Source organism: Colossoma macropomum, unplaced genomic scaffold, assembly GCF_904425465.1.
Source record: "Colossoma macropomum unplaced genomic scaffold, Colossoma_macropomum, whole genome shotgun sequence".
Taxonomy (NCBI): domain Eukaryota; kingdom Metazoa; phylum Chordata; class Actinopteri; order Characiformes; family Serrasalmidae; genus Colossoma; species Colossoma macropomum.
The window spans coordinates 11,794,363-11,818,865 of record NW_023494805.1 but is presented as its reverse complement, the minus strand read 5'-3'; the positions used below and the strand labels follow the sequence as shown (position 1 = coordinate 11,818,865).

At 38.1% G+C, this 24,503-nt stretch overlaps 1 protein-coding gene across 1 annotated transcript in view; it reads right to left on the bottom strand.

Moving 5' to 3' along the window:
- Nucleotides 1–1,531: 1,531 nt before the first annotated feature.
- ehbp1l1a (EH domain binding protein 1-like 1a) overlaps nt 1,532–24,503 on the bottom strand; it is a 40,963-nt gene continuing 17,991 nt past the window's right edge. Inside the window, 15 exon segments of the mRNA XM_036597688.1 lie at nt 1,532–3,157; nt 3,826–3,940; nt 4,929–5,002; nt 5,626–5,725; nt 6,020–6,131; nt 6,781–6,827; nt 7,350–7,401; nt 8,310–8,415; nt 8,417–8,856; nt 9,830–9,878; nt 10,000–10,154; nt 10,259–10,505; nt 21,966–22,167; nt 22,771–22,830; nt 24,229–24,459. Coding sequence (XP_036453581.1) covers nt 3,067–3,157; nt 3,826–3,940; nt 4,929–5,002; nt 5,626–5,725; nt 6,020–6,131; nt 6,781–6,827; nt 7,350–7,401; nt 8,310–8,415; nt 8,417–8,856; nt 9,830–9,878; nt 10,000–10,154; nt 10,259–10,505; nt 21,966–22,167; nt 22,771–22,830; nt 24,229–24,459 — 2,081 coding nt within the window. The 3' untranslated portion in view covers nt 1,532–3,066.

Sequence of the window (24,503 nt, the reverse complement as noted above, 5' to 3'; positions counted from 1 at the left end):
AGCTGGTGGAAAAATTATTTTCTTGTACAGCTCATAAATTCTAGAACTGCATTCCCAAGAAATGAAAGGTTTTTAAATCCAGATTATTTAGCATATTATTTCTAGCATATTGGGGCACATTTTCTCATACTTTTTGTAATTGTGTTATTTCTTTATTTATGGTGGTTATATATATATATAGGTCTCCCCCAATCACGATGCCACCAGTAGGGTGAAGACTAGCACATGCTTCTTCTAAGTTATGTGAAATAAGTCACTGCATCTTTTTTTGAACTGCTGTTACCACAAAGTCATCAGGCAGCTCATCGCGCTTGGAGGAGAACGCTAACTGATGATTGTGTTACGTAAGCTGGATAGCATCAAGGTACGTGATGTGGTCAGAGGGAGGGCCATCCCACCCCCTCAAAGAGTGTGCGACCAGTTGTGTTCTCTGGGACTCCTGGCCACAGATGGCTGTGGCATCATCTGGGTTCAAACCCACGATCTCCTGAACTGAGTTAAAACTAATCATCAGATGATATTAGGAAAATGGCAGACTTGAGGTGTTTTAAGCTAGTGACCAGAAGTTTTCTCAAGATGAGGTCCAAGGAGCACTGAGGTCCTTAAACAGAAAGTCTTTAATTTATGCATAATTTACATCAAAAAAGTAGTCTGCACATTCCAGTCCAGTTTTGGTTTAATGAGACTTTTTTCCTAAGAAAAAAAAAAATATTGCTTGCGAATAACACTCACACTTGACGTGTTGCAGGTCAACTTTCTCTTAACTAATTTTAATCTTATTTACATGTAAGTAGCTCTACATCACGTTTCATCAAATTTTACAGGCAAAAGTTCAGGCATGTTGCTGATTTGTCACTAGTCTCGTCTGCTGATTCAGCATACTGTTCCACCAAAGTGACTAAAGACCGCCTGTTTCCTGGGTGATTTAACCAGAGTGCACTTGGTTTCATTACAGACCTTAGCTCTAAGATATCTGACTTCCTCCTCTGAGACAGTTTGGTTTTTGCTTGCCCAAGGCCCCAGAATATGCTGAATGGTGTAGTTGCACATTTCCATGATGTCCATGTTTACTGAGAGTTTGTGAAATGACAGCTTTACTTAGCTGAAATTCTCCTCACCCAGTAGGAAGGACATGACGTTGTGCTGACTCTAAACATTCTTTTGAACCAGATACAGCAAAACACACTGTTCTTCCCTCAGGCACTTTGTGACAATGCCTATTGTACTGACTTTTAAAAGAGTGGTACCAACTAAATCCCACACCACAGACTGAACTGTTAATCAGAAAATGAAACACTTGCTAGATTGTTTTCCTTTAACTGTGTAACAGTGTATTTACTGTATTATTTTATTGTTGAAATCCATTTTTTGCATCTGTTCTGGTTAGATGAAGATGTTCTGACAGTTGATATGTTTAATATGAGTGACCTACAGTTGGCTTTAAACTTAAGTCGCACATAGAACATGTCAAAATCGGACAAAGAAACAATTTTCACAGAGAACTTGTAGCACAACACGTAACACAACATGGTTGCCTGAGACACCACGAAAACAAATTTTTATTTTCCAAAGCAGATTTCTGAGTAGTGCAATTCTAAGTGCAGTACATTAGTGAACAGTGGAGTGAAGTAACTCTTTATTTAACACATAAGCCACAAATGGTGACAATTTAAACACCCCCAACCCTAAAAACAGGACTAACACACCTTAAAAGAAAAGAACCAGAATCACCCACACATTCACAAAATAATACATAATAAGCTACATTATTTTTGTAGTTTGCCAGTAATGAGGATGTCAAAAATAATACTGTTATTGTGGAAGTTCCTCAGGAAATGCATGTTTCTGCTGGTAACATAACTCACCACTATTTTGCCACTAAGCACTCCATGTCTGTTGCTTTGTAAAGCAACATGCAGTACTGGATATCTTTTTGAAAACATAAAGTGTAAGAAATTAAATTAAAAGGTCACTTTTTTACTCATCATTTAGGGCTTTAAACATATTTCTACATTCACACATCCTAACAAGTGCATACAATTCAAAACAGTACTAAAATAAATAAATACAATCTGTGTTCTATAGAGCTACTACCTACTACTGAAACAAAGGCAGTCTTAAGACCTGTGGTAAAGTTTGTAAGGTGTTCATTTGCTGTTTTTGTAGTCAATTTGTAGATGAGTTTCTCCATATTTTGGTAATTTCCGAGATCAATCAGTGAGCACAACCAGGAAAATCCAACAGCAAGACACCAAAGGCCATGCAACTAAAGTATTAATCTGGTTTAAAGATAAAGTAAACTCCACTTTATTACCTGTATCCCATGTCTCTAAAATGCAGTTTCCCGCATACAGATTTCCCACACATCTCCATGTTTTTCTTGGCTGAATATACAGATATACAGATGTCTGGAGCTGTCACTTGTCTAAAAACAGAACATCTGTACTATAAAATGCAAAGTACAACTCATTCGATTCATTCAGATTTTACCTATGGTCTTCGTAAACACTAAAAATGATCCAATAAAACCCATTTCTTTTTAAGGCCAATTAGTTTGCAATATTTAAGCATTAATGTCTGGTATCTACTTGTCAAACAGTCCTTTGGCATTTGTCTGTAGCAAGCCAGTGGATACAATGCAACTGCAAGGCCACAACTGTATTTTGAGTAAAATGTAGCAATATTTAAACTACAAAATACAAAGAAGCATATTCAACATTTAAAAAGTAACATTTTAAACTGAACCCTTATGAGTCTCCATTTCAGCAGATTCCATGAAAAATCTTTGCATATTCAAAAAGGTACAAACTGACCTATTAAGAAAATACAGCTATTCTAAAAAAAAAAAAACCTGCTCTGAATTCTTCCAATATGGGGACCCTCTATTTCTACATCTCATTTTTCCTCTGGGAGTCCTAGTTGAAGAGCGAAAGGCAATATCCAGCCTTCTCCCCTTCAACATTTTCTTCTTATGCAAACTTGGCACAGTGCAGAGAGGTGCAAATTGACCCTCAACGTTCTCACTCTCGTCCACATTTCTTGTCCATATATTCATCCATATGTCCCTCACTGTAATATGCACTTCTCTTTCCGACTACTGTACTTTCTGCGTCTCTGCTCCAGACCTCTCTCCAGCCGCTCGTCTTCCTCCAGTGCCCTGCACAGCAGGAGAAACAGAGAGAAGTCAAAACAAGTCAAGTGTCAAACCCCAGAACACTATCTACATCCTGACTGTGTTGGTAATAACAGACCCTCACGGTACATATATACAGTATACATTATTTTTACTGCAAATGCTGTACATACACCGGTTAAAAGTTTGGGATCACTATTTTCAATAGCATAAAAAAGCTGCATTTGTTTCAAATGCATTTATGAAAATATTCTATATGCTAGTACTCATAGGTACGCCATAGGTGTCAAACAAATGAATTATATAAAAATGATTTTATTATATAAAAAAAGAAATTATAATTATAAGTTCATATACCAAATATTTCATCTTTGAAAAGCAGTGATCATAACATCTCAAGAAATAATGGTAAATGGATAATTGGTGGACATAAAATTTAAAATACATTGCGTCCAGCTTATACATTATTTTTTTTAATCTACATTGTATAAATCACTGAATAAAACAGCAACAACTATTAATATGACAACTGACTGTGAAACTTCTGAATGGCAGTGAACATCATATAAAATGTATAATGAAGAAGTTGACCTCTCAGGCAATCACTGCATAGTGAATTATGTATGTCTATTATTAGTAATGAGCACTGTACAGTGAAGACACTCATATTATGAATGTTACACGTTATTCACCCTCTCTCTTTGGCATCCATGTCGTGGACCAGCTCATCTCTCTGGTTTACAAGAGACACCAATTCCTGCAGCAGCAACTGCTCTCTGGTTTTATGGGCCTGTGTCTTCTGCCATTCTACAAAACAGAGAGAAAATATGAGGAAGAGAAAACAGAATGAAGGAGCAATAGACATGTTGTTCTAGTATGAGATGCGCATGGCCTCACAAAACCTTGTAATGACTATAATTCATTCTAAAAGATGTTTAAAATAATCGCAGGTAAAGGAGGAAAAGGATGACCAGCAATGAGATGGATGAATACAATTGGAGGAATCATGAATCAGCCATTCAGACACCTAAAGACCCAAATAGAATATAGAACATTCTGAAGAATCACTATGACTATATGGTCACCAGAAGTCATAACTGACTTAGTGGTACTTAATAACAAATCATAACTATTGTGTTCTGTAGATAAGCTAAGACTGTAGAGGAAGGTATAAGAAAACATCACACAAACTGTACATTCTTAACTTTAATTTTCTTTAGTTTCACTTAAGCAAAATAATGAAGGGTCTTCAAAGGGTCTATATCATGAAAACTCAAGCAACATCTGAAATAAAAGAGTTTGATGTAGTGTGTAAATAAAGTTATTAAACTTTCACTCCCTGGACAATACAGTCCACAGATAGAGAGTAAGCTAAAAATCCACATATTCAGCCTATTTGAATGAGGTGCAATGAAGGCAGCCAATCAGAAAAGACTCTAATTATTAAAAATAACAAAAATCACAGTTAAACCACAAAAAAGACTATTCTTGCATTTTAATGAGAAAAGGGAATATTTAATCACTTATTTTAATGAAATAAACACAATTAAGATATAGGGTCACTCAAAGCAAAAGGATTTTAGTCTAAAGTCCAAGTTAGTTAAAACTTCAAAATGCATTTTCAGCTCTTGACTTTGAACCAGTTCAGTATAATGATCCATATATAGATATTCCTAGTAGGAGAATAGACAACCTAAAACTACTGCAAAATACATTTTCAATGCTTAATGTGACATAATGTGACATAATATGTATGTTTGTTGCTTTTTTGCTTGTTTGTGCTCTGTTGTCTTACCCTCTACAGCCATGAGGTCTCTGAGTTCTTTCTTTAACAATTCAAACTTCCTCTCCAAATCCTGCTCCTCTTGCCTGTCAGAGAGTTGGAAAGAGTTGGAAAATGAGGAGCCAGACTTAAACCAGTGTTGTTTTACAATATAATGGACCAATCAAAAGTGTTTCTTTATTTTATACACAATAAAGTCTTATGTACAATAAAAGTATTTTGTTAACAATAAGCTATTAAATCATGAATAATGTAATGTTATTATCTAGTTACAATACTTCTGTTGAGTTGTCTGCTACTTGAAGAATGAAAGATTCTGCACATTCATTTTCACCTTCAACTTTATTCTTGAAGCTCTGCCAATTTTTAGACTCATAATTTTGTATGACATTTTATTTATTTATTTAATTTATTTTTTAAATTGTTGAAATTTTTAGACTCATCTACAGCTCTGATTGTTATCATCTACTGTCTGATTGTGGACGCATCTAAAATCTCTTAATTTCTCATTTTTACCTGTGGAGGTATACAGAGCTAGCATACTTGCCTGATTTAAAAATTATTCACAAACAAACTATTATATTCTTAAAAATATTGATTTCCAACTTTTAAATGGTAGTATGAATATGTATTTTTTAGACACTCATTGCAGAATGTAACATGTTTGGTATGTGGAGGATGAAGTGAAGTGCCTGGTGCGAATTCTTACAGTAACTGGAGATGATCCTGCCTCCTGATTAGAGCATTCTTCTTGTTAACCAGTGTGAACCACTCCTGAATTAATGTCTCTTCCTCCACACGATCACTACCTACAAGAAACAGTAACTCCATTACTATGACAATATGACAAGCAATATTCAAAGCTTGGCTCTGGCTGTGGTAAGGGGTCAGCCTGACAATAGAAAATCATATACAGCTTACGGAAACAGCAGTTTAGTTGAAGAACTGAGCAAAGAAAGAGTCTGACTTTGCAAGAGCTGGAAGTGGTTTATAGTTGATTATTTGTTTCTTTAGTGTACTTCAAATCTCACTTCACTTTCACTTTTTTCTTCCTTCCACTCATCTTTCTGTCTCTTGCTCACACATACATACAGTTGACTTACCAGACTCCATAAGTCTTCGTAGTTTTCTCTCCACAGTTCCAGCCCTGTGATCTATCTGCCTCTGCTCTGTCTCTAGAGCCTGCATCTCACTCAGGACATACTGACTGACATCCTTCACACACACACACACACACACACACATCACCCACAACATACAAAGACAGAACAAAGAGTAAGAAACTTTGTCATTAAATGTTAGTTAAAACGGAAGCTTAAGCTTACAATGTCTACTGCTCAATTTATTTATAAACAGTAAAAAGTTTTTTAAAAAAAAGGTATTTTTAATAGCTGTCATTTATAATTCCTTTTCATTTATTAAGTGTGTAGGATACTGGAAACCTACTTATTTTAAGAGCCATGAAATCTGCAGCAGGTGCAAGGCCATGTGTCTGTTTTACAGAATTACAGAATAATCTGCCACATTATACTTGGCTTTACACCTTGGCTGTTTTTAAATTGAAGCTGTAAATCTAGCTAGACAGAGTTTCAGCTAAAACATTCACTCTCCTGTGACAATGCTGTATTCAATTATATCTTATTTCAAGCTTATTGTTTTAACATCTTCTTTCACACCCTTTATTTTGTTTGTTTTATTTCTCTATAAAGAACCTTGTGTTGTTCATGGCACTGTATGAATAAAACTGTCTTGCCTAGGTGGGATGTTTGACATGCATAACAGCTTGTTTTATTAATTCTCTGCAATATCTGTTTATAAGTTTATCTTAAACAGAAATATGACTCAGAGAAGCTGCCAAACTGACCTGGCTATATCTTGCTGTTCTTTCTTCACCACCCTCTACATTTGCAGCTATAAAACAAAGACACACACATACAAACAAATGATAAAAGGCCCAAGGGACAGCATACACTACAAGTCACCAAATTTCTAAAACCAATTTTGCAATAACAACTGTACCACCATTCACAGTACAGTAATTTTCTAAAAGATAACTGGTGATTGTGGATTATTGCCAGTTTTTCTCTCAGGAAAGTAAAGGCCTTTGCTTGTTTACAGGATCTGCCCAAAAGAATTACATAATAACCTGTTACGTAAAGATGCCTTAGACTTTAATAGGGTCTGGCATTGTATATGCAGATTGTCATTCTTAGGTATTTGTAATTTCACCTATGAGACTCTCAACTATATATAACAGATAAACTATAAATTCTGTGTAATGTTCACATCATTGTAATTTGTCATGTCACATGCAATAAACATTAGTCAGAAGATCAGGAGCTGATCAATATCACTACCGCCTGACAGAGAACCTGAGACTGCAGTGTACAATGAATTATGATGTTAAGAGATGTAATCTAAGTGTGTGCTTACGGGATCCTGGTCGTCCTTTTGCTGCTCCACTGTCTGCACGACCTGACGCACTCTGTGTGCAAACAACAAATGAGTTAACTGCAAAGTAAAAAAAAGTATCCTACTAGTCGTTTTTCAAACTACATTTCACATTTGTAAACAAACACTGTTGGCTTAATCACAAGAGACAGGAATTCTAAGAGAGGGCTTAGATTGCTATGAAACAAATGAAAAAGTGACCACAAACACAGCACAGTTGTTTTATATCTCTTAGGGAAGCACTGATATGACATTTTTTATAAGCCATACAAAAGGTAATTGACACCTTGTTATGCATGATATTGATTCTGATATGATTTTTGCTTTTTAAAAAGAAATGATATTATAATCCAGATCATTGCTGTCTAAAAAACAGAACTTTCCCTTTTTTTTATTTACTTTTTTTCAATTTTTGTCTACATTGTTTGAGCCCAAAAGCTGCCATTTACATTTGATGGAAATTCATGATAAAATTACTTAGAACTAAATATCTTTACATTAACTTACATTAAAGGTTATGAAAGTTCCTGCCTTCTCTTGTATAGTTACCACTTTGATGATGTTTTTTGAACAGCAACTATATAGTATAGTGAGTATAAGACAGGTTAAACAGTGGTGTTATACACCAGTCTATACATTTTACTGTACATTTAAAAATAAATGGTACATATAGCCACCACTAATGACTATATGTGAGTTAGTGGATGTGTGTGTACAAAGTTATTAGTTTTTTATTACTGGTTGTGATTCCTATATGAAAATTATAATAATCATTTTGCCATTTATCAGCAAATAACATATCTAGCATCCCAAAAATCTTTAAATTTTCCTTGTTCAGAAACTGTACAGGACATGCTCCAGACTCCACTGAAGCCATTTCTATATCGTGATCTTGACTTCTGAATATGTGAATTTTTTATGTATAATTTTTAACCACACTACCTCTGCTGCTGTTTGCTTCTCTGCCAGTTCAGCCTCATCAAAAGACTCCCCTCTCAGCTGGGATCGACGCTTCTTTACCAAATCTGCATCCCTGACATGAGCAAAAACCCTTGGTAGAGGAAGAGTGAGTCCTTGGTGGGGCCACTGGTGCTTGGGCACCTCCAGAGCCTCCAGCCTGACTCGTCCCTTGAGTCCGCTTAGCTCGAGGTGGTGGTACAATAGTCCTACTGCTATCTGTGTCCCCCTTTACCCCTTTATCAGAGACATTCCCATTGGTCTCTTGAGAAACATAGCTGCTTTGTAGCCTCTCAGCACAATAGCGAGCAGCAGCCTCAGGGTCCGCTTCCTGTATCTTCTCCCCAACCACATAGCTAGACTCACTGCTGTTCTTTTCTATCTGCACCACATTAAGCTCCTGGCCAGTAAAGTGTGTTCGGATCTGGTTGAGGTAAGTCATAACAATGAGTCGGTCAGGTACAGCCAGCATCACCATGTCAGAGGGCTCCATTAGTCTGGAGATGCCCAGTGCAGCAAAGCCATCAAAAGCCTGTGAGGAATCAGTTCAGCAGGAATTAGAAAAGAAAGTTGTGCCAGTATTAATCATAAAAATGATTAAGAACATGATACCCTGAATATAATTATAAAAAAGAAAAAGATCTAGATTTAGGTTGTTTTTTACTTGAAGGGAGCACATTACTTAGTATTTTTTTTTAGTGAAATTAAAATCATCAATAGAAGGCTTATGTTAATAACAAACATTCTTAGCGCAACAGCAGAATTGTGCATTCTGGTAAGAGGAGCAGAGGTCTTGTGCCTTTATCATTTAAAATTTAGTAACTGAAAGTTGCTATGTTTGAGGAAAATAGTAAGAAGCACAAGTCTCACTGGCTTAATTTGTTGCCATGTTCTTATATTACTGAGAAAAACACATCGTAAAAATGTTGTTGCAATAAAATTTTGAGTTAATTGAACTTGTAATAATAAGTTAACAGTTTTAATTGAAAATTGTATGTAGTTATGTAGCTCCAAAAAGGGTCAAAATATCCAGTCAACAATGATGAAAACAACAGAATTTATCTTTTTTGCCAATGCTAATAGATCGTTTAACTTAAGGAAGACAAGTTCCTGTTTTACCGGGCTAACTTTGGATTAACATAATGTTCTCCATACCATGATTCTGGCCAATCACATGTTAGTAAAACTGACTTGTTACTTTTACTTAAACCAAAAGCATTCGATACAAAAAGATTGTACTAGCAAATTCTAGTGAGAATCATCACAAAAAGCTGTTCATTTTTTCCCTGTCACCAATACTTGAAATATAACGCAGTGATAATGCTTAAGTCTAAGAATTAATTAATTTTGTGGTGTTAATAACTGATTAAATAACTGGTTATCTGCCTTCATTTAATCAAATCAGGTGTAGATCATTCCAAAAAGAACTGATTTTTACCTGAAAAAATGTAGCATGCCTGCTACAAAAGGCAAAATGAACAAAAGGTAAAAAGATGTAACATCACCTTTTTGTTGTTCCGTTTGATGTCATAAGGATCTAGCATTTCATAACCCCTAGACGAAAGGAAAGATGACACATATACATGTTTGTTGGAGCAGTCAGATGATTATATCCTCATACTTCCATTTGCTGTTACATTAAACATGTTTATTTCTCATCTACTGAAGTACCTACACTTTGTTGGGGTGGAAATGATGTAGGATGGCACAGAAAGCAAGTCCATTCCGCCATGAAGTGCTGAAGTTAGTGATCTTTACCCCTTTATAACCTTGCGTGACCTTTTGGCACCACTCTAGCAGAGACTGGCTAGAGTCCACAAACCTTACTGTCTGGTATTACAGAAGACAAATGGTCAATGGGTAATTTGCAAGACTGATATGCTGAAAAAAATATACTAAATACATAAATACAGTGCAAAATGCTAATAGTGTACCTCTGTCTCACTGGATGAAGCAGTATTATCTACAGAACTTCCATGATGGCCTATGGCTTCTGCTTCTGTTTTCTTCTTGCTCCGAAGGCGAACAACTGGTTCAGTAACATTCTGACTCGAAGCCCCTTGTTGGTCAGATGATTCATCATTGGGAGATGCAGTGCTGTCTGGGAACGAGCCACTTAGACGTTTCTTCACACGAGGCATTGCAACAGGTAGACTAGAAGATTCCTCAGCGGCTTCTTGTCTAGGAAACAGAAACATTAACAAAAAAGAAAAAAGACTGAATTCTATGCAGACTAAGACACCACATTCATTTTCATTGCTTGTTGTTGCATTGTCATGTTGGACTGACAATTTTTCAGTTGCATTAGGTGTAAAAAAACAAACAAAGAAACAAACAAACAGGCACACAACCATTTGAAACCCAAGTAAAAAAAAAAAAAAAAAAACAATATTACAGATTTCCAAGAAATGAAATCTGGAAATTAATAGTACATAAACAGGTAAATCAACTTATAATGACATCCTTCACCCACACCAGTGAATCTAAAACTCTGTTCTTCATGACTCACCTTATTAAATCTAAGGCAATTGCAGTCTCATCTAAAGAAACAGAGCCCAAAGGAACCTTATCCTCTCTTTTTTCCTTCTTGTTTATTTCTATTTCCTGATTTTTATCACTGTCTTTCACATAATCAGTATTTTGACTGTGAACTGTGACTATATTAGTCTCACTTAGCATTCCAGCTTTGGCAATCTCTCCAGCTGTGTGTCTGATGACCCCTTCAAACTGTTGTCTGTTGTCTTCATGAATAGTCGAAGGAGACTCTGGATGGACTGTAGCCTTATTCTCAGTATCCAACAGTCTCTCAAAGGACTCTTCATGGGTTTGCTCAAGCCCCTGGATGTTGTCTTCTGAAGACATTTGTGAATAAGGTAATACGGATTCACTTCCCAGGGGGAGAGGAGCTTTGCTTTCAGTTGGGTCCACAAAGGAGGAAACTTGGGTATCTCCAGTAGGGCTATCACCTGGAAAAGTAGCACTGAGGTGCTTCTTTGAACGAAGTATTGGAACAGGTGGACTTTTCTCTTTTTCCCCTTTATCAAGAAAATGTGAGGTCTCCTCTGCTCTTGTTCAGACATAGGGATTTCCTCCGTAAAAGAGCCACTAAGGCGCTTCTTTACACGTGGAAGAGGTACAGGTAAATTTGAGTCACTAAGGTTCTGAGGGACCTGTCTGTCAGCTGTATCTGTTTGAATGGGAATGGAGGCTGAGGTTGTTGATATGTCAGCATTAAAAGAACCACTTCTTTGTTTCCTCACACGTGGCACTGGGGCTAGAAGAGCTGTCGGCTTGACTTGGCTTGACCTTTCTTCAGCAACTTTGATTTCACGCACATTTTGTTCCAGCTGTCTTCTGCCTTTCAACTCCTCGCTAGCCTGGGTATCAATAGCTGTTTTTGTGACAGTCTCAGAGTCAAATATACCTATGTTGAAAATTGAGGGCAGCTGATTCTTCTTCTCCATGTCAGTTTCACTTTCACTACCATTAGCTTTAAATATCCCACTCAATGAAGGAATATTTTCTTCTATCTTTCTAGGGTGTGGTATCAATTCCTGAGGGGGCTCTGGTTGCTCCTTACTAGTAGATCCTTGAGTCCCACCAGTGGACATTTTTGTTTCGGTTGAGAAATCTTCCCCAGCAACATTTGGGTAATCATCCGGGAAAGAAGCACTTAGGCGTTTCTTCACTCGAGGCATTGGGACAGGTAAATCAGCAGGAAAGTGCACAATGCTTTTAGCTACAGAACTTTCCTGTGTAGTTGCTGGGCTTTTTTCTGAAGTATTTCTGATAGTATCTTTGTGGCTAGACTCTTCTACTTGCTTATCCTCAATTACAGCCTCAGGAATACCTCCTTCAGTTCTCTGCAACACATCTGATCCAACAGAAACACTTTCAATCTGAGAATTCCTTTTCAACGATTCCTCAGTTAGGTTATTATTTTTCTTGCTGCGACAAGGTGGGACAATAGCTGGAACAGAGCAAGGAGTGATTGGTTCTAGGTCATCAGTGACTACTGGTGTAGAGGGGTCTGAAAGACTGTCTTTCTTCCTAGTCCGCTGTGGTGGAACTGGCTGATTAGATGTTAAAACAGCTGTCTCTTCAGTCCCAGCCTCAAGTTTTTGTGGGACTGGTAGAGAGGTTTTCTCCAGTGACTTGCTTCTTGGAGGTTGGAGGAACTCAGACACCTCTTGAGCTCTATGAATCTCGGTCCTTAAGAATAAGAATACAAAATCACTACCAGATATTTATAATTGATGTCTCAGATGAACATCAATTAGTTCATCATGATTTCCACAACATTCTCACCAAAAACCACCAAACCCACGTTCCACACAACTGTTATTCCAAAAACAAACAAAAAAAAACCCTCAATCGATATCAGTTGATAGCTGAAAGCATTAAACAAACACAAACTCACTTAAGATCCATGCGCCACATATTAAAGCCTTTGACAAAACAATTAAATTAAACCATTAGACTACCGGACAAAGACATGTGAGGTTGCTTCAGGATCAAAAGGTTTGGGATGTAAAACGTGTGCTACTGGCAAAAACTAACAAACAAACAAACAAAAAACAAAATAAAACAGTCAAACAAAATTCACACTTAAGCCATGCTGCCACTCAAGAAACTGTGGGTCCACACTCACCCCTTTTCTATCAATAATGTTGACATTGCTGCACTCAACTCATCCTCAACTGGCTTATTCAAGTGCTCTTCTTTACCATTCTTACTGTGATCAAAAAAATGTCCTTTTAGGGTTGTTCTGCTGTCTTGAGTTGAAGTGTCCAAAACTGTTCTGATCTCCTCTTCTTTAGTGATCTCATGTAGGTCAGCCTCTGTCAGTGGTGGCCACTTCTTCATCAGCTTATAGTCTCCATCCTCACTAAACCAATTTTCAGCATCTTTAGAGGACAAGGACGATTCAGATCGGCCATCAAACAAGCGCCACTTGTTTAGCTCGGCACTTATAGGGAAGTGAGGCTGAGATGATGACACAGGCAACATTTTCTTCAGGAGTGGCTCCTCAGCAGGTTCACAAGGAGGTTCTTTGGGCTTGACAGCAATGTCGTTTTCAGACTCCCTCAAACAAGAGGGGTCATCAATCGCTCCAGAACCAGAGGGCTGCAACATGGCAGCTACTGTCTCATAACTAAGAAAAATGGAGAACTTTAGTAGAAGAACAAAAAAAGAGTACCAATTCTTGAAATCCAGCTAAAATGTATCTTGTAATTACAATCACACCAAAATTTCACAACACATTCATCCATTCCTATGCTATTACTCCTCAATTTTATCCTCAAGAGGCCACCATGGGTTCAAATGTTTGTTCCAAAAAATCTTGTGTCAACATATCTCAATTGCCATGAGCTCTGTAATGCCTAGATTTCATGTGTTTGAAATACAGGCACACGTGGTTAAGAACAATGGTGTAGACACACTATATTTTGTCACATCTAGCACAAGAATGTGACACAATGCACTTTCTGTGCATCTATAACAGGGGACAAACCTGTTAAACAAAGAATATTCCAAGAACGCATACTACCAAAAATTAATCAGAGGCTTACTTCATCAACCTGTCATGCTGCATCTACATTCTTGCTTACCCTTTGTGAAAGACACCAACTATGGTCTGAACAAGACCTGCTGATCCCTCTTTTTCTGTAAAAGGATCCTCTGCCTCCAGTACCTCCCATCCAGAGGTTATATCAGTGTCTGACAGGTCTGTAGTATCGTGGGCTTGGCATGGAGATGACCGCTCCACAACTTCATATTCTTTCAAGGACTCTTCTTCTTGTTGAGAGCTTTCGCTGGGGGGCGGACAACTTAGGACATTTGAATAGTCCAAACCTGTACTCATGCCTAGTGCTTCTCTCATGTTTCTCTTCAGAACACATGCTCACAGAACCAGTTCTCTTTAAATGACATAATTGTCTTTTGCGGATATATAACAAACACACACACATGCCTTGAAGTAAGCACTTTTAGTATTTTTATAAATAATAAGTTGAACTTATCAAAGGTTTATAAGATGTAAGCCAGCACAAATTTCAAAACATGCCAACTAGAAAGACAAAAGCAGACTTGCCAAAAACCTAGACTGTAAGTAGCCATTGTGATTACCACCACTCTGATAATGCTAATTTCCACTACTTCTATGGGACTTACAAAGCAGCGCTAGCACCAAGCATACAGCCGTGTACTGTTGTTGGTGTACAATAGTGTTGTAGAAACCTAGGCTATAAATAGCCTTCATTTAGCCTTTGTTTTGATTTAGTAGTGTTAGTGCCAAGGTGGTTGGTGGTTACCCATCACAAAACCAAGCTCTTACACAGGACACAATTAGTATCTTTTTGGCGATTTATTTACTTCATATACAGGCAATTTGACAGTACAAACATAAGTGAACTTGTGACATCCTGCTGGTGTGAGTTCATTCCAGTTTTTCCTCTTTCAATAATGCACACAAGAACTACTGAAGTGCTGATAAGCATGCCATAGGTAGAAATAAACTCACCCTTTGCACATGGACATTTCTGTAATCTTTTCAGTCTTCAAGGGTTTATCTTTAAAAAGATAAAAATTATTTCCACTCTGCTGTCATGAAATATTGCTGTGTTAACCATACCGCACTCTGAAAGCATGCTTACCAGATGCTTTGACATCCATTGCTAGATCCCATTCTACTGTGATATGATGTGTAACAGTTGGACTGGAAGTTGGTGCGTTCAAATTGGTTTGTATGAAATCAGGATTAGACACAGACAACGATGGGAATCCAGGAATTTTTGCTTCATTTGGGCAACAACACACCAAAGCAGACATGTTTGTTTTGTCTTCAGTTGTGGGGAAGGTAGTGAAAATGACAGCTACCTTTGTCCCCAGAGGCTTTGCCCAATATAGTGGCCAATAAGGCATTGTTTCCTCTGCTTGAGCCATTTGTTTTCTAGATGGCATTCCAGGAATACTTGATACATTTGGGCAAGAAGATAAGAGGGCAGTCATCATGTGCTCCACTTTTGTGAGCTTGTTTGCAGATGGAAATCCAGGAATTCTAGCTTCATTAGGACACACTGGCAAAAGCAGTGCCATTTTTGCGTATCTTTCAAAGTCTTTGATTGTGCTTGTAGTTAAAATTGATGTCTCTTTCTCTGGTTTAACCCATATTGACTCCTCCTGAACAAACCACGATGGATCCACTGAGACTACAGGATATACAGAGGGGAAGCCAGAAGCAACAGCAATCCTTGGGCATGAATGCAATACATTCTCTATATACGGCTCTTTCTGTAAAAAGAAACTCTCCACTTTTACTTGAGGTAAAGAAGGAAAACCAGGAATGTGAGCTTCCCTTGGGCAGGTGGATGCCATAGCAAACATTCTCTTCACAGTGTCATGGTCTACTTGTTGACATGCACGGTCTAAGGAGCTTTGTATAAGAAGGCCTGATCTTGTTCTTAAAGGTTTCTCCCAATTTTTTTTCTCAAGAAACCATGGTCTTGTTTGTATTTCCTCTTTTGATGGAAATCCAATAATCTTCGAACTCTTTGGAATACATGGTTCCAGATTTACCATACTAGGAATAGCTGCTGGCTTTGGTGCAGATGGGAATCCCAATATTGTTGCTAGTGGTGGACACGTTGGAGCTAAGGCAAACATGATTTTCAGTGAATCTCTGCTCTCATATATTGTGTCCTTGATAACAACCAACTTGTGTTTTTGTGTGCTACACCACAATTGTTTTCGGTCAACTAACCAGTTCAAATGCATTGTTTTATCTTTAGATGGGAATCCTGCAATGTTGGATCTTTTAGGACAAGATAGAGTCATATTTTGCATTTTTGGCTCTGGTACAGATGGAAAACCTGGAATACGGGTTTTTGATGGACAGCATGGCACCAAAGCCACCATTCTTTCAAGATCTGCCCTGTACTCCTTGGCTACACTCATGATAACAGAAGAGCTCTTATTTTGCCTAGCCCACATTACAGTTTGACTGGATGGCCAATCAGATGCTAAGGAAATCAATATGCTCTGACACCCAGCTATATGGGAGAGCACTGGGCAGGCAGAACGAATGGCATGCATGCTTGGCTCGTTCTGAAAATTACGTTGTTGTGCAGATGGAAAACCTGGAACGCTTGCTACAAGAGGGCAGGTTGGTAGTAATGCCACGCCATTTTTCATATCCTTTCTATTCTTATTAGTATCAATAATATTAGTTTTCTTTTCCTTCAGTGACTTTCTTAAATTTAGTTTCTGATTACTGATCCACTGTAAATCCTTAGATACCATTTTAGCGGGATATCCGGGAATTCTTGAGATCACTGGACAAGATGGAAGAAGATCCGACATATTCGGCACCTTTTGAATTTGCAGTGCAGACATCCCAAGATTATCCTTCAAACTGCCAGGAACTGTACATACTAGTGAGCAAGTTGAGGAAAGAATATCCAGATTTGGTTCAAACTGCTGCTCTTTTGGTGTTTCTTTCAAGTTTGATGGCTCTACAGACATCCTAAGATTGTCCTCCAAACTGTCAGAAACCTTAGATATTATGTGGCAAGATGGAGAAATTATATCCACACTTGGCTCTCTCCGTACCAGGACACCTCTTTCTTTTGCATATGGTGCAGATGGGAAACCAGGAATAAGTGCTGCCTCAGGGCAAGTTGGAACAATAGTTGCCATGTTTACTGAAATCTCAGTATACTGAATTGGTGTATTTATGATACAGATCAGTTCCTCTTTTGACAGCTTCTTCCACAAACATTTTCTCACATTCAGCCACTCTACATGAGGCCTTTCTTCTTGAATTTGGGATCTTGAAGGTACACCTGCTACAATGGATATCTCAGGGCAAGACATGGCTATGCAAGATGTTTCTAAAACTTTCAGTTTTTTGGCAGATGGAAAGCCTGGAATACTTGTTTGACTAGGACATGAATAAGCCAAAGATAGCATATTTTTAATCATGTTTATGTTATACTCAGATCTTTCCACGTAAGGTGTAGACAGAATGGTTTCTTCTGGTTTTGGTTTTGCTGGCTTGCTCCATAATGTACTTGCATCCGTAAGCCAGTCCACCCCCTCTGTCAGATGAGTGTTAGAGAAATCTGAAGATGGAAATCCAGGGACTCTAGAAATTCGTGGACATGCTGGGAAGAGATCCACCATGTTTGGTGTCCACTCTTTCTGTGGTCCTTTGGACTGACACATGGAAGATAACAGATTATCTGCATCCTCCATGGTCCCTTTTTCATTCTCGTGTCTGTATGTGAGCTGGTCTGGTCTTTGTTTCAGGTCTTCAAATGCGCACTCTTTATAAGCAGAGTAACCTATGCATGCATCTGTGTAATCTTCTGCTTTTGGGATTTCATCATCTGTACTTTCAATTCTGAAGGAAGTAAAATATTATGGTGAGGGGACGTGACATATACAGCATCATTAAAAGTTATACATGCGTGTTTAACAGTCTTCTAAAAATAAATGTATAATGGTCATTCCATTCTAGAGGGAACAGACAGCAGCATGGTATCCATTTCAAAAGAGTATAAAACATAGCAACCACATATCAAATTATAAACACATCCCCAAAACACTACAAGCATGCACACAGGGCTCAGTGACACTGTTTCTCACAGTTTCCCTTTTCAAATTAGTCAAGTACCTCTTTTAGTTAATGTCTAGAATTGATGATACATCATCTCCTATGTGGTGCATCTAATGTAAATATTTAAAATGGAGAGTTACGAATGTACTTGTTATGGCATGGTAAGTTGGCACAGCACTGGTACAAGCACAAGCGAAACTCACCTCTCCCCAGCAGTCAGTATTAGTGGCATGTCTGGAGGTAGGGAGTGCCACATTCTGCAGTGTATTTTCCTGAACACAGGGTTTATGGGAAATTATTTTATGCACTGTCTACTGGCTGCGGGGTGAGAAATTCAAGTTTCTGTTAGCATAATTTCCATAATCCTATCCTAAACTTACCCATTCTCCAGAATTCCCCTTTCTCCTTCCTCACGTCTTGCCCAAAAGCCCAAATCCTCTTTGGTCTCCTGCAGTGAGCTAAGCAATTTGCTTGCATTATCTTGATTTGTTTCATGCACTATTGAATTATCTGTTGAAATTGTAATAGTAGTCAAATGACAGCTAGCTATGCTGGCTAATTCTAACCATGGGAATCCATTGGTTTCAGAAACTTCTGCACAGGATGATCGCATACTTGACATCATATGCTTATCCGATGTGGGCGCAGAGGGAAAGCCAGGCATTGTTGCTTTTCTTGGACAAGATGGCATTAATAAAGCCATGCTCTTTATACTTCCATCGTCATCTGTAAGTGCATATTTAGGTGGATATGAAAGTGTGGAACAGCATGGATGATTACTTATTCCTTTCACCCAGAATGGCTGTGTTTTCACTGGCCATTTTCCTAAAGACATAGATTCAGTGTTGACCACAGACGGCATTCCAAGGATACAAGAAACATTTGGACAAGAAGTCACAGTTCTTATCCTCCTGTGTGAGCTCTCTTCATTCTGGGTTAGTGCAGATGGGAAGCCAGGGGTTTGTGCTTTTCTGGGACACGTTGGTGATAAGGCCACCATAGACCATGCAAAATCAATGTTTTCCTTAAATATGTCCATAATTTGAGGTAAAATAATATATATTTTTTCCTTTTTTGGCATTTTAATTAATGCATTCTTGTTGGAAATCCACTGTTGAATTGCATCTTGGTCTGTTTTCAGAGCCATTATGGATGGGATTCCTATAATTTTGGAATTGTTTGGGCAAGATGGTAACATATTTACAATACTTGGGTGTTTCTGAGGTCTTAGCTTTGGGCTTGTACTCTCCATTGGCTTGTTCTTAACTACTGACAGTCCTGAAGGTAGATTAGACATTTCTAATGTTTTGGGACACACTGGAAGTAGTTCAGCCATATTTGGGGCAGAGGGAAAACCGGGAATAGTAGTAGCTCTTGGGCATGTTTGTCTAAGTGAAACCATATTTCTCACTAATCTGGTATCATGGTATGGCTCTCCCAGGTCATGGATTACCTTTGTTGGATCATCTTTCTTTTGGATAACAAATATTGTCAGCTGGCCAGAGGGACACTGTTGACAATCTTGGTCAATTTTGAAAAACACTGTGGAAGGAAACCCTGCAATACTAGAAATCCTTGGGCAAGATGGTAACATATTTACCACTCTCAGATGTTCTTGTGGTGTGGACCTTGGAACAGATGGAAATCCAGGGATCCTAGATGATGTTGTGCATGACGGTCTCATAAAAATCATTATTTCAGACATATCTTTATTCTCTGTGGCCTGAATCTGTATTTTATTTTTCTTCAGCTTTCTTTCCCATAAGACCATGTTATTCTTGGGCCAGATTTCATTTTCTAAGACAGTGACTGGTAGTCTTGAGGGTAAGCCAGACACACTTGAGGCTTTTGGACAAGTTGGAAGGAGACTAGCTACGTTTGATTTGCCATCTGCATAAAATGGCACAGACGGAAAGCCAGGAATACTGACAGATCGTGGGCAAGTTGGCCTCAGTGACATCATTTTTCTTATTATATTCATGTCATGGTACTGTATTCCCAGATTATGAATAAGCTTAGCTCTTTTCACTTTGAGTTGTGTAATACTCCCTGACCCTTTAAGCGATTGCCATTCCACAGTTTGTTCTGACAAATATAAGGATGGTAAGCCAGGTATAAGCGCAGCTCTTGGACAGGATGGGAGAAGGCTGATCATGCATGGTGCTGTATATGTCTTCTCCTGTGATGGGCTTTCATCTGCAGGCCTCTGCTCACCCTCCCCTGTTTTAATATCTTGCCAAGATGGGAATTCAGGAGCGTGTGATACTTTTGCACAGGTTGCCTCAATACCAGCTGATCTTCCTTTTGCTTTACGCAGCTTTGCAAACTGTGGAACATGTTTATCCCCTGAAAGATTCACAATATTTGTCATAGCCCCATTATCTTGATTTGATTTTTGATCACTGACCTCTTCATTGTTTCTATCTGACCTGTTCACTGGCAAAACTCTGCTCTGAATTGCAGTATTATGTGTTGATGTGGATGGCGACCAAGGAGAATTGGGCATTCTTGGGCAAAAGGGCAGAAAAGCAGGCATGCTTTTGGCTCTGGGGGACAGGGAGACCAGAACTTAGGTCAAAGAGGGAGAATGTCAGATGGACTTAATAAAATGGGCAAATGTGCATGCCTATACAGATGGCGATATGCATGCTATAATTGATTTAGTGCATCTATGTTATACAGCTATAACTACAGCTCTGCTAATGTATGTAAATAAATGAGCCGAATCAAACCATGCCATGTCATGCTACACTTACCCCTGATCCATTTTAGTCTTTTCTGGCCTAACTGCCAGTTCTGTCTCAAGTAGGAGGTTAATGTCTCGCTCATTCTCATCTGTTTGGATACTTTGAAACTGTGTGGACTCAGTTTGTGCCTTAGGGGTCTCCTCTTTATCAGGGATCACAGGAATGACTTTATCCTGTTTTATCTGCAGTTTGACTGACTGTGCATTTGTTGGCTCTTCTGATTTGGTGCACTTGACCTCAGCTGTGACTATGAAAGATGCAAGCGTACTTTGAGGGACTGTTTCAGTAGGTGTCATCTCTGCAACACCCTTCTCGGCCCTGGGCAACTCAAAATATGTGACATCTGTGACACTGGAAGCTTTGGGACTAGAGGGCAGCAGAGAGGCCATGCTCTCAGGTCTGGGAAGGAGAAATATTAGGGTGAGACCCGATCAGGCGCGATGCAGTCATAGCATACTTTTACCCACTTTAAACAGATTGTATACAAGGATTTTATCACTCCACTTCATGTTTATTTGCCTCAATATTTGTGCTTGCATAAAATGTGCAAATTCAACAAAAAGTGCTTCCAAAAAGATACAACTCCATACATCCAGAAATACCCATATACACCATATACCCCAAATAAAGGTTATTTGTCCTTTCATGTTGATCTCAATGTCTAAATGGAATACAAGCACTGTATTTAACTGTAAACAATAAGCATGAAAACCACAGGAGGCAGCTTACAGTTTTATTGATTTACATCAGTAAAAATCTTGATTTTGAACCCTGAAATGTAAACACTTCCAGAACTCATAGTGGTTGGGTTCAACGAGACTACAATCAAACCAAGTAAACAGTGGTTTTACAATGAAGAACAAAAACTTTAATAAGTGTATGTCATATGTCATACACATTTAAACCCACTAACAGTTAAATAATAAGAGGATGTCCATGAAAACGTAAAGTATAACTGGTTCATGTCCAAAGCAAGACATAAACTTATGCCTTGTTCTTTTACCAACCCAGTTTTCTCCATTATATAAAGAAATGACACAACATATAAAATCACTGGCTGAAAAGAAATCTTAATGAGATGCACTCCAGCATTGTTGGTGTGATGATGTAATTCTGCATGAGTACTTTCACCACCTCATATTGTGTATTTTGAAAATTTAGCACTATTTTTGCTCTCTTCAAATGCATTTTCACTCTTCACAGTTACTCTTCACACTATTTTTGGAATTTGCCCCAAATGCAATTTAACTGAATTATAAATATCAATTTACTCACCCTGATGCTGGTTTTACAATCTTCAGTCCAAAGACTGACTCTCCTTCCTGTTTCTTGACCCCAGGAACAGCCAATTGATGCTTGTCTTTGGAGTTCTCTGGTCTCTGACTGTCTATGCTGATCATTCCAGCTTTACGGGGTGAAGATCTGAAGTCGTTGGTTCCATGGGCATTTGATGTTTTGGTATCTGTCTTCTCCTCACCTTCACACAATGACACAAAAAGGCAATGAAGACAAAGTTATGGTAGAATAGCATGTAACTCATACAGCACACATAAGCAATGAGAATCAACCTTTCCATGCTCTACCTGAAAATGCGTTCTTTTGTAGCAAGTGTTGCCAGGCTGAACAAGTTTACAGACCGCTAAAAAAATTCCATTCAACCTAGTGAGAAAGTATAATGCTCTTTGTTTAGAGCTGCTACATAACATTTTATGAGCTATAGGGCAGTTTAGTTGGTCAGCTTAGTCAACTTAAAATGTGACATCCCCAAACTGGATTATGTTGTCGCAGTTAAGTGAAACTATACAGGTTGGAAACTATGACAAATTTGCCACTATGCTAACATTAGCCTCATTGCATCAATCCTAACAATCTTTTCTCACACATACAAAATAAATACCTTTTAAAAATAAGAAATCTAAGTATCTAAATCCAAAAAATGATGTGTGTTCCAATTTCTTAATAGGTTCAATGGGATTTCTGAAAGTGTTCTCTAAAGCTTGTCCAGCAGTTTGTTAAAAGAACACACTTGTAGGTGGAGCATGGATAGGTCAATTAACATGTCATTCAACATAATTCTTACCAGGACTCACTGCACTGGGATATTCCTCCTCTGTCAATATGCTCAACTGTCGATACACTTCTGAAAAACATCAAAACACAAAAATGGACTGTGTGATCTCCTTAGTACGTACAATGTGTTGACGAGCATGGATCTACATCAGCTTCTGTGCAAAAATGAAACCCACAGGGTGTCTGTTCTTCCAGAAGATAAAACTTTTTTAAATGCATTGCCACTGCCACAAATGCCTTGACATGGTGGAGATTCTACTCTCATTGCACACACAGTTGATGCCATGAATACCACATTTTCAATAAATTAGTCCCAAGGCGAAACAAGGCTGTGTTTCTGAGCCACAGGAGCATTGTCACATACACATCAGCCTAGAAATAGTGCTTACACTCTTATTAACACCTTTAAGCAAGGTGTATTTATGAAAGACAATGGACTTTTCTCAAATCCCTTTCTGCACATTTGGAAAAGCATAAAGTCTTTCACAAGCCAAACACGTCAAACCTCATGCACCATAACTGATTGAAGCACAGTCCAGATTATTCCCAGATGCAATTACCCTACAAAAGACAACTCTTTACACTACCACTCCAAAAGTTTGGAATCACCTCTCAAAGGTTTGGAATCTATATTTTACTTGTTTTGTTGATTTTCTGTCTGAAAATAAGTTTCACATCCTCTACAGAGAACAGAATTCTGCACATTTTGTACAATTACTGTTTATCTGTTCAACTGATCATATTTAAAATGCAAAATTTATGGCATTTTATATTCATGTTTTTTAAATATGTTAAACTCAGCAAAAAAAAGTAGAAGTTGTGCACTAAAATTAAACCAAGAGTGTTTAAACCTTGTGCATTCAACTGTATGTAAACTATTCCTATATGATGTCAGTGCAACAGTTATAGGTTTCAAATAAATAGCAGTGCCAATATTTTGCAAAGTAGTAAAATCTAGGAACACAATAATTAAACATCTAGTAAGAACAAATTATAACTAATTATATATATATATATATATATATATATATATATATATATATATATATAGTTTTTTTTTTGGTTGTTTGTTTTTTTTTTTCTTTTTGGCATAATTTGAAATCTCCAGTTACCCATTGTCTTAACATTTCATGATGAACAGACCAGAAATGGTCCAAAATTACTTCTGTAAATTTAATATTTTGAGTAGACAAGGCTTTGTTCCAACAGCACTGCTATATGTATATATAGATACGCAATTCAAACAAAACCTACTAACATGACAAGCGATTCCAAATTGTTCTGGTTGAAAAGTCAAAACAACAATATCTGACTTTTCGTGAACACGCTCTAGAGGGTGCCATTGCCAAAGTCAGAGAAGGTAACAGTCACTAGTTTACACTCACACAATGCAGAGACACAAGGCCAGCTAGTCTTTCAACATGCATGTTCATTCACACGCAATGAGCTGGAGGTCACCAGTGTGTACCTTTACACGTGTCAGGGACAGGTGCAATCGGGGGAGCGATGGCAGTTTGGGGCAGAAATTGGGAGCAAGACAGCACAGGAGGTGGGGGAGAGAGTGTAGGAAGAGAGAGGGAAAAAGTAGAGGTAGGGGAATTCACATTAAGGGGGGCTGTAGGTCTGCGTACATTTGGCCTAACCACGGTGGGGACAACCTGGTGCCTCCATTCTGACGTTTGGACCCCATGGAAAGGGTCTAAGACAGATATGGCATGAGAGATGGAAAAGAGGATTTAAAAG